This window comes from Falco rusticolus, chromosome 6 (assembly GCF_015220075.1).
Source record: "Falco rusticolus isolate bFalRus1 chromosome 6, bFalRus1.pri, whole genome shotgun sequence".
In the NCBI taxonomy this organism is placed as follows: Eukaryota; Metazoa; Chordata; class Aves; order Falconiformes; family Falconidae; genus Falco; species Falco rusticolus.
Window position 1 is genome coordinate 17,759,347 of NC_051192.1, and position 11,059 is coordinate 17,770,405.

General features: G+C 48.1%; 1 protein-coding gene across 2 annotated transcripts in view; it reads left to right on the plus strand.

Annotated features, from left to right (window-relative positions):
- Positions 1-10,747, plus strand: part of SELENOI (selenoprotein I) — a 31,595-nt gene extending 20,848 nt beyond the window's left edge. The window contains exons 5-10 of one of the 2 annotated variants that reach the window (XM_037391491.1): positions 419-681; positions 2,195-2,303; positions 4,233-4,281; positions 4,732-4,912; positions 5,723-5,905; positions 8,035-10,747. In XM_037391491.1, coding sequence (XP_037247388.1) covers positions 419-681; positions 2,195-2,303; positions 4,233-4,281; positions 4,732-4,912; positions 5,723-5,905; positions 8,035-8,151 — 902 coding nt within the window. In that variant the 3' untranslated portion in view covers positions 8,152-10,747. The remainder of the gene's footprint in view (positions 1-418; positions 682-2,194; positions 2,304-4,232; positions 4,282-4,731; positions 4,913-5,722; positions 5,906-8,034) is intronic. The other variant, XM_037391492.1, reaches the window with a different exon arrangement.
- Positions 10,748-11,059: the final 312 nt, after the last annotated feature.

Consider the following 11,059-nt stretch of genomic DNA (forward strand, 5'->3'; position numbering starts at 1 on the left):
ATGTTGTCTTATCTCTGAGCTGGATGAGAGATTTTTTGATTCTGTCCTTCCGCCGTGCACTAGTCCAATTGCTACTTGGTCTGCTAGAGCAGTTTCTGGTTGCTGCTTTGCAAAGTGGATAGAAGTTGTCCCAGAGCAGCTGATGTGATGTTCCGATGCTGGAACTGACTTGGAGGTGAATTGTGAAATTCTGTCTTTGGTCCACTTTAAATAAATACAGTCTTGTCAGACTATTGCATTTTGCAGTCTCAAATAGAGCAGCTGGGTGGGCAGCACACTTCCCCTTCGAGCAGGAGGTAGTGAAAGCTGCTGTTTGCTGGCTGCATGTGCTTTGTTAGCTGCAGACCGGCCTGTTGCTTTATGTGGGGGTATTCAGCACAACTCCTTGTTTCCTCGTTTCTCCTTCCTCTTTTCCCAGATGGCGTTGATGGGAAACAAGCTCGCCGGACCAACTCCAGCACGCCCCTGGGAGAGCTCTTTGATCATGGCCTGGACAGCTGGGCTTGCGTGTACTTTGTCGTGACAGTTTACTCCACCTTTGGACGGGGCTCCACTGGTGTCAGTGTCTTTGTTCTCTACCTCCTCTTATGGGTGGTCTTGTTTTCATTCATCCTCTCCCACTGGGAGAAGTATAACACAGGGATTCTCTTCCTGCCCTGGGGATATGACATCAGTCAGGTGGTAAGTACATGCCGTGACCGCTGCTCGGCTTCAGCAGAAGCTCAATAAACTGCTAGCATGCCTACTGAGGGTGCGAGGGATGCATGCAGCTCTGCTGTGTGTCCAAAGCCTTGTAAATTGGTCACTGCAACGCTCTCTGGAGGTGGGTGTCTTTAGCCTGTCTCCAAGTGTTGTGGCAGATGAGAGCTGTCTGAGACTGCTTTTATGACTTCGAGCTATAATTGCTTTAAGAGCTTGGGGTCATGTGGCACTACAGTTTGACTGCTCAAAACTATTAAATCCAAGGAGGTTTGTGTGGTGTCATTTTTATTTTGTTCCTAGTAGCTTTTGTAGATGAACTCTCCACAAAAATACGAGGCTTGAAGAATGGATGTTGCCTTGCGTTTCCTCTACCTAGTTTCTGCTGTCCTAAGATGCATGTTCTGGTCACCTAAATTGTTGCTGTCATTAGTGTCCCACATTATAGTAGCGTGTGTAAATTCAAGTCTAGAAGTTTGAGGTGTCTTTTGGCACTAGCAGAATGTGTGCCAAAATGTGGCGAAGTAGCTAACTGGTGTGTTAATCACTGTGCCTGAAGCAGAGGCTCCTGGGGAGGTGCCCCTCTGTGCCACAATAACTGGCCAGTTGGTGTAGAGACTGACAGTGATGGACCCTTTGGTATGTTGGCATGTTCATCTCTCATTAAGGACTTCTCTGCAGGAAGCTCTTTCTGAAGCGCCCATCGGAACTGGGAGCAAGCTCTGGATGATAGAATTCACCTTCACTGCTGCCAGCGGTGCTAGCCAGGGTGCGGTCCCATGGCACCGTGCAGCACACAGTACTCCTTTATCTCCTGGTTTATCAGATACTGGGTGGGAAATGCAACAAGTTGGAAGAGAGTTCAATTAATGCAGCTCCATTAACTGCAATAATAATTTCTGCTAGTAAAAGGAGACTGTAGCTGGTCCCCTGTGACTATGCTCTGACCCCTTTGTCCAAAAGCATTGCTTAACCCTAATGATTTCAGATCTCTGTCTATTGCATAAAGGCACTGGGTGGAGGGCTAAGCTACCCTGCAGTGTGCTTCACCCAGCTTCAGGGTTACTATTAAAACTGAAATATCTTTCCCTGTAATTGCTTCAGCTGCTGGATAAGAAAAGAGTCCCCACACAAACCCTCCAGGGTCATGGCGGCTTGTAGTATAAGACCTCTCTTTCGTGCTTCAAGCATCCATCTTGTGAGTTCACAGTGTGTGAGGGCATCTTTGCTCCTGCTGCGAGGAGCAGCTCCTAGTTGTATTCTCAGCAGCTCAGCTACTATACTTACTAGACCTGGTCTGGTAACATGGGATGTTTGTGGATATATATTTTTTTTGTAAGTTTCTCTCCTTCCTGCTGGTGGGGAGAACCAAACGATGTTAGCTTTGAGTGTACTTCTCGAGCTGCCTTTCCCTGAAGCTGCCTGGCATGTGCGTTGCGCTGCCAGACTTGCCTAGGCAATTGCTCACACCTGCTTGTCCTGTGTTTTCTTTCAGACCATTTCAATTGTCTACATAGTGACAGCCATTGTGGGCGTTGAGGCCTGGTATGCACCTTTCCTGTTTAATTTCTTATATAGAGACCTATTCACTGCAATGATTATTGGTAAGAAGCTCCATGTTGAAGCTTGTCTTTTAAACACCACCTTTTTAATGAAACCCAGTGTCTGAATTATATGATAATGCTGTTCTGTTTGCTGTAACGAGAGCTCCTGTAGGCTGTTATTGACGTGACTAATTGAGGGTGTTCTTGCAGCCTGCTTTTTCCCAGGATTTCAAAGCAGTGTTGTCTTCTGCATGGTTACCTTCAAGAAGTTAACTCCGGCCTGCCTGGGCCTGTGTTGACCCAAAGAGCAAGGAAGCTGAGCGCTGCGCTCATGCCTCAGATGTATTTTGTGTCAGTCTTGGGGGTACAGGTGCATGATGCTGCTTGGGGGGGGGGGGGGGGGGGGGTGTCAGCCCCGCTGCTGCCTACCTGGGGCTCGGGATTTCTACAGGCACAAGCCAGTTCCTGGCCTGGAGCTGTATAGAGGGCAGATGAGAGCGGCTGAGGGTTGCAGCTGTTGCTCACAACTGGGTGTGCCAGGGTGCTGGGAGGCAGCTGGAGCTGAGCGCCGGCCCCTGGATGCTAAACAGGAGCCTCCCTCGTGCCTGGGACCTGCGAGCGTGTGAAGACATGTCTCCTCTGCATAGCTGTGTTGCCCGAGTGCTGGGGCTGTGTGCTTCACGTTGCCCAGGGGAAGCACGGCTTGTTTTCAGCGAGAGCTGTGGTGTTTTTAGGGGATAAATTGGAGCCTGGTGGGCAGGTGGGTGCTGGGAGCCAGGGGGGAACCCCTTGGCGCTTGGGCTCTTTGCAGAGCGGGCTGGGGGCTCTGTCTCGCCCTGCAGGACTCAGAGCCTAAATGCTGTCTGGGAGCCTGGGGCTGCTGCAGGAGGCAGGTTACAGCCACGGCCATGTGGAAAAGCACTCCGCTGTTTGGGGATCCTGCCCTCCATCCACCCATCTAAAAATTAAATGAAAAAAACCCTACAATGAATAAAAGCCTTTCTCTCCAGTGGTCAGTCAGAACAAGCCACTGCAAAAGGGAGAGTAATGCAGGTGAAGCTTAGCGAGGGAGAGCTGTCTTTGCTTAATGCAGTTTGACATAAAGTCCTTGCTCAGTTTAATTTTTCTTAGTCTGTGCCCCTTTCTTAAGGGAATTTTAAATTGTAACTTTAGGGAGTTGTTAATTGTAACTACTTAATTTCAAATGAATATGTCTTGAATTGTGCTAAATCTAATGCTTGCACTTAATCAGGTGGATATTCTGAGCTTTCCTTTGGCAACTGTAACTTAACATGAATAATAAATGCACTTTTTCTATATGAAAACTAGAGCGCAATGCCTACATTGGCTGGGTTTCAGCACTTGGATAGGAGTTGGGTTATTAAAAGCAGGAATATCTACAGCTTTGTTAAAATGCCTCCTGCTAGATGAACACGGAAGGAGTTGTGATAGACTATCAAGGATTTGTGTGTAGTTGGATGATGTTTCCTATTGAGGTCTAGATTTTTCAAAGTTACTTAGACTCTTTGTGTCATTTGTCAGGTTAAATGACAAGAACTTTTTTGCACAGTGGAAACTGAAAATGCTTGCTCACAGTGGAAGAAAGAGCAAATAGGTTTTATTAGGAAGACTGAAAACTGTTGTGCACAGCCATGTCACTTGTGGAGTCTGAACTCCCCTCGTGTCTCCTTTTAAGACAGTATTATGATTAAACTTTGTAACTGTTTAAAGCATTAATAAGCCCAGTATTATGCAACCTTTTAAAACTGAAATGTCTTTAATTTATAGCAGACTGTAACTTGTAATTACAGCTCTTGGACCAGAATTTGGAGTACCTACTTTTAAACATGCCGAGCTATTCTTGGTGCACCTCTGAGCTATTTTTGTTGCAAGCAACTTAAACCAGAGCACAACCACCTGCCCGTTCATGAGGTGCATGTGATGGTCTCCCTCTGTCATGGGGCAGTAACATGGCTCTTTCTTTTCCAGCCTGTGCACTCACTGTGACGCTGCCGATGAGCCTGTATAACTTCTACAAGTAAGTTTCTCCATCCTCAAGTCTCCCTCCCTACACTAGCACCTTTGCAAGAGCCCCCAAAGCCTTTATAACTTGGTTTCCTTAGTAGTTTTCAGGTGACTGCCTTCAGTGTGGCAGAGTGGCTCTGACACGCCAGACGGTCCGAGTTTGCAGGGCGCACTGGGAGGAGCGAGCTGGCAGCCTGCTTGGCAGGCACTTGCAGGAGGGCTTCCAGTTTTTGTCCTGTTGGCTGTAATCCAGAGAGCCAGACAACCAGGTGCTTCTGTAATTCAGGAGGTTTTTTGGTTAACAATGGAGATGTGCATCTTCCTCGTCTGACTGTGGTTATGACTGGTACCAACAGTTTTGAGTAGCGGGATGGCCAGTGAGATTTTGCAGCCCTCTACCGAAGGCAGGCACCAGGTATTTCTCAGCTGTGGTTCCATGTATTTTCATTTCTTTGTGTTTCAGGGCCTATAAAAATAACACCTTGAAGCACCACTCTGTGTATGAAATCATGCTGCCGCTGGTATCCCCAGTGTTGCTGTTCCTGCTCTGCACCACATGGATCTTTGTGTCCCCGACAGACATCCTGGAGGTCCAGCCAAGACTCTTCTATTTCATGGTTGGAACAGCCTTTGCTAACATTTCTGTAAGCAGCTTTTGCTTTATGCTCTGGTTTATCTCTTGGGGAGCATGAAGCCTGCCAGGACACTTGGGAGGCAGAAAGAAAAAGACCAGCTCAAATGTGAAAAGGCAGATGTAAAGATTAACTTAACAGCTTTTCTGTTTTGCTATGGTTGAAAGAACAAACAGGAAAGTAGACAGGATTTGGGGTCTGTGAATTTTGTGCTGCAGTTTTCACTCTTGAGAAACTAGAGAATGAGTTAAAGTGAGTGTGTTTACACACTCATGCACTCTGTGTTGTGAATAGCAAACTGCCAATATGAAAGGAGTGCCTGCTTCCTTTTTTGGGATACATTTAAAATGGGAGGGACTGAAGCTTTTGTCAAAATCTCATTTAGCTGCTTATTGCATCTGTGCTTGCTTGAGACTTTTAACAAAGGCGCCTGTGGTCATCACCTCAGCTGTGAGCAGCGCTGTGTGTCCATGCCCTGAGTCCAGCAGCTCATGCTGCTGCTTGGCAGGGTTTTCTGCTGATGGTGCAGATAATGCCGGTAAGTCTGTCAGCTCAAGGAAACTCCTTTTTCTTTTAAAGATGCCCTTGATGCTTGTTTCCCTATTACCTTCCTGTCCCATGAGGTTTTGCTCTGTGTCCCACAGGAATTCTAATGCAAAGAAAGATCCCGAGTGAGAAACTTGGGGAAACTGCATGATGGCAGTCCGAAGCGTAGACGATGGGTACATGTGTGACAGTCCTCTCTGCACTGTGGACAGACAGCTCTGAGCTTGCAGAGTCGATACTGGGTGTAAGCTCTCTTCCTGCTTTCTCTTCCTGCAGTGCCAACTGATCGTCTGTCAGATGAGCAGCACGCGCTGCCAGCCTCTGAACTGGATGCTGCTCCCCATAGCAGTGGTGCTGTTCGTGGTGATGTTCGGGTTTGCACCAAACAGCGAAACGCTTCTCCTCTACATGTTAACTGCTTTCCTCACCCTGGCGCACATCCACTACGGAGTGGTCGTGGTAGGTGGACTCAGCACATGGGCTTTGGGCTTGGCTGCTGTGCTGTGCCTGCGGGCTTTGCTTGGGAGCTGCTGCTCTTTGGGGCAGAGAATACTTTGCTTAAAAATGGGAATGTCATTGGGAATGGTGCTGTGTCATGCTGTCTGTGACCATATGAAACCTGAGATGACATTCTTGCAAGAGGCTTGTGCAGGCTGTCACATGGGTTTTAAGCAAGCAACACGCAATGTGACAGGGGCTGTTGTACCAGAGATTAGTTTGAAATGCATACTTGCACCTCTGCTGCCATGTTTAACTCATCCTGGCTGTGGTTGCAGCTTAGTGACCGGCTTGTGGGGTGTAAGCCAGCGTGGGTGACCCACACCCTTGGGGAGTGGGAACAGCGGCTCCAGTAGATACCCTGAGCAGCAGATGCTGTGTCTGCACATCAGGCAGAAATGCTTAATTTGGGAGTCTTTGTATAAGAAGTTAAACTGCTGGTGGTGTTACTTTGGTCGATGAGTTTGATCTGCGACCTTGCTGATGTGCCCTGTGCTGGAGTCTCTTGGAGAGCCAGGATGGAGGGGGGATGTCCCTGCTAGGGGAAGTGGGACACTGCAGCTGCAACATCTTCGGCCCTGCTGCAAGGGCTGTGTAGACATCCAGGGACCAATTTGCTCCCCTTGCTCTGTGCCAGCTCTGCCTGACTCCCTGAGTTTTGGTTAAGAGAGAAAACTGGGAGACTGAGTCTCACTAGAAATGCCCCAAGAAGCTGCTGAGGAAGGAGGGTGAGGGACCTGATGTCCCCCGCAGAGCTGGCCTCTGCCACGTGCATACGCCCTCCTTGGGAAGCCCTGTCCCTTGGGAAACCCATCACTAATGTGGGGCCTCCGGAGTCGAGTTTGAACTGTAATTACAGCAAAGAAGTAATAGCCAGGTTGTCTTGTCTTTCCAATTAGTGTAATGAGGCTTCTATGCAAGAAGGATTTGAATAGCTAAGAAGCTTAAATAAATTTGGTCTTGGAATCATAGCTGGAGAGGGGGACTGGCTGGATGGTGTAACCATCCTTCCCAGGCTTGTCCATCCCCTGCAGTGAGCTTCTGAGTGCTCTGCTCCCCTGAGTTTGTGTTCCCCTCCTTCCCCCCACCAGCTTTCCAAGGGCCCATCTGTGCAGTCTTCTCTGTGAGGATAAAAGAAGCTTTGAGCTGAAGAGCCTTTTAAGGCTCTGTGAGTGGGCTGTAATCCCAAACTGCTCTGAGTTTGGGAGTAATGATGAGGAATAAACCCCTCTGCCCAGCTCAGCCTCTGGTGCTGCTCAGCTCTGCTTGCTCTTGGTTCTGCAGTGGCCGTTACTTTGCAGGCAGCAGGTGCCAGTGCCACACCATCTGTTTTATCCTCCTGCCTGCAGTTCTCCGTACCGTGCCTGAAAGCTCGTGTCCTGGTGCAGCTCTTGGCCCTCTGTAGTTTTCTCATGTCCTCAAAAGAGGTGGTGAAAGCTTCTTCTAAAGGCTGGTGTAAAATGATACAAAATCTGGTGTTGGGTTCCTCTCCTTTTTGTGACCTTCCTGTGTGTGTCTGCACGGTTAATGTGAAGTACCCAGCCCCCAGTTTTACTTGCAGGTGGATTCAGGGAGCAATCTTTCATATAGATAGCTGCGGTGATCAGATTGATTAAGCAAAACAATAAAAATATCGCTGGGAGGGGCAGAGAGGGAGCAGAACCGCAGGGTAAAATGGTGCGTGCCTGGGCTCAGGGCAGGTGTTTCAGGCTCCTGCCCCTGAGGGTGGCAGGAAATGGAGGTGAGTCCGCTCCTGGATAGCCCAGGCTGTTACTTGGGAAGGTATGGGAAGGGAGCAAGACTGCAGCCTGTGGAGCCACGCACCTGGCCAGCCCCAGTGTCGAGCTGACAGGGACAGGGCTTGGCTCCTGAGCAGGACAGCCTGGTTGGCCCCATAGCACAAAAGAGAGGCTGTGGTCCAGATCTGTGCCCATGGGGAGCAGGTAGGGTGGGCAATGGCAGGGAAAGTGAGTGCAGGAAAGTGGCAGGGGCTTTGCTGGCTACAGGGAACGGGTCTGGTGCTCTGCCCACATTCCTCCTTGTCCCTCTGAGCCTTGCTAACCTAGTCCTGTTGTCTGCTTTGTCCCCAGGTGAGCCAGCTGAGCAGGCACTTCAATATACGGCCCTTCTCACTAAAGAAGCCCACAGCAGATTGACTAGGAGTGGAGGAAGAGAAAATCAGCTTGCGGTCTGCAGAAGTACTGTAAATAACCGCTGGAAATACCTGTAAATACTTCAACCATCACCACAGATCTAAACCTATCCTCTGGAAAGACATCAGGGCAAAGTACGCACGGTATCTAGTGCAGCCAGGGCAGGACTGGCATGGGGCAGCCCCTGCTGCTGTTTGATGAATGTAAGCTTTCGGTTTTGGGTGAAACTGGATGAGGAGGGTAACCTTTCAGGTCACTATTACTGTATATTAGACCAGCTGAATGTTCCCAGTGAAACCTCGGACTGAGGCTCTTGGTCAGGTGGAGCTGATTGAGAGTGCAGGTGGTTTTACCTGAGCAAAGCATCTTGGCCTGTCACCAAAACCCACATAATGGCTGATTTCTAAAAGGTCAGGGGAACATCCTGGTGGTTGGGGGAGTTTGTCTGCCCCTATTCCTGCTAGACAGCCCTTGACCTGGGCTGGGACTTAGGGAGCAGATGGTGACAGTTCTCCCACATTCTGTCCTGCCTTCCTGCATTCACCTATTTGCTATATGGGCAAATACTTGCACCTTTTTTTTCTTTTCTTTTTTTTTTCCCCCAAGAGGGGAAAAAAAAAAAAGAAACACCACACAAAACTTCTAGTAATACTCTGCTTGGGGGCCTTAAAACATCAGGGCTCAATTTCTTGTAAAAGCAGGAAGGCAGCTTCTGCCTCCTTGGCTCGAGCTGTGGATATCTGGGACCACATCTCGACTGTGTTCCTGTTTGTGTGTGTTCCCCGCCTGAGTGTGGGGTCTGGGCTCTGGTCAGCAGCAGGAAGAGGCTTACACCAGCCTAACACAGAGCCAGACTCCCCCCCTCTTCCTACCACTATGAACTTGCTGTTTCAGGTTGGCTGTGCTGGGTCATTGCATGCTGCCTGAGCCTCTTCCTTTGTAGCAGCACAGCCAGTCTCGGTTTGCACATCGCCCTTCCCACCAGACCATCAACAGCAGCAAATCCACCACTTAGAGAAGCACGTTAATAAGTGTTGTGTTGGTTGTGCGTGCAGTTTCAGAAAGCTCACAGGTGTATGTGTGGTGGAGTCCTTTCCGAGTATCACTTCATTTTCAAAACAGTTGTCCCCAGCGGCTGCATGTCTCATCCAGAGATATATTTGTTTACTGTCCATTTGTAAAAGACGTTTGCATTGATTGTTTTTTTTTTTAATTTGTTTTTGTAATTGAGTTAAGAGTGGGGTGGTGAAGACTGAATGCTGATTTTCTTTTCTGTTCACTTTATTTAATGAAGACCTGTGCTTGAATGAAGAGTGTAGCTTAAACCCAGGCTCTGGAAAGGCTGCATCCGGAAGCGAACAAGCGCAGCAGGTTGTGCATATGTAATTTACCATGGGAACAAAGTCACTTATACATTGATTATTGTGCAACGTGGTTCATGGAAGCTTGGTCACAGCATTTTCCTTCTGCAGGTGAAGACTCCTCCTGCTTTAGGAAACCTTCAAACTGTAACTAGTATTTAATGCTTTTTCTTTTGTAAATTTGAGTCATTGTCATGCAGAGTATGAGACTTGAAATCCTGAGGCGAGCTCGTGCATTCACAGGGCGTGACATTGGGGTTGCTCAGTCACGGTACACCCTGGGAGGAACACGCTGGTGCGTTCGTCTGGGCTGACATTGCGGGAGGGCTCGGCTGAACGTCTGCGTGCTCCTGTGTCTGTATGGCTATGGCGCGTCTGGGAAGGGTGCCTAATCTGGGAGAGGGGGCAAATGGTTTTCAGAGTTTATTAAATAAAGTAGCTTACTCCTATATATTTTACTGACATTGTACAGAAAAAAAAAACCCCTAAGCATACAAATGAATTGGGCTGTGCTTGAATTTTTTACTTACTATTTAATGAAATACAGTTATGAAGGGAGATGATAAATTTAAGTCACACTCACACAAGAACTACAGGGAATCTTAAAACGGGACACAACACTTATCTATGGGACATGTTCAAGTAGCAGATGGACCAGTACTAATGCTGTGAGAAGTTGTCTGATCTTAAATCTTAGGATGTCACTTTGTCTCCATAATACGCTGTTTGTCTGTCATCTCACCTAGCTGTGAGCTGGTGTGTATTACAGCACGTAATATACCCTGAAAAAACCCTTTGTGAAGTTACAAACATGGAAGCAGGACTTCCTCTCTAAAATCCTGCAAATGCTTGTCATGCTGTAGGAGAAACCTGTCTCAAAAACTGGAACCGCTTCATGTCTGACAGGCTTTATCTTTGGAGAGTCCTGGATTTTTGGTGCCTTAATTTATTGCACCTTAAAACTAGAAAAAATATCTCCTTGAATCAGTGCTGGTAAACAGGCTTGCTTGTCTCTAGTACTACCAGGCTTGTGCTGGAGTGAGGAGAGTGGGTCTGACCTCGGTGCACGTATGGCTCTGTTCCCAGCTCATGCTGCTGCAAAGCTGCAGGAGGTTCTGCTTCGGCTGTTAGAAATTAAGTGATTTCTGCTCCCGCATTTTGGGAGGGGAATGGAAACACACAGAAAGACCAATCCATTGTGCCGTGGTGGGATGCGGCATGCTGAGAAACTACTTATTATTAATAACGGTTTTAAGCCTTGAGAATAAATATATTCCTTGTGAACAGCATCTGAGGGTGGTTGTGTCACGGTGGTGGTTGCTTTCCTTGTTGGCTAGACTCTGCACTTGTGCTGGGATGTGCTCTTTGGGGTGGGACAGGGTCATGTACGGTCTGGGTAGGATGTGCGCTTGCTCCTCAGCTCCTGCCTGCTATTTGAAGGCTGATCCATGTTGCCTCTTCTTCCAGGGATAGTGTTAGTCATATTTTCTTAATTACTGATGGACCTGCTGAGTTGGTAACAGCACTGTCTTAAGCTTTCCTAAATCTCTTTTGCACATTTTATCTCAATACAGAGTGTTACCAGGAAAAAAAAACTGTTC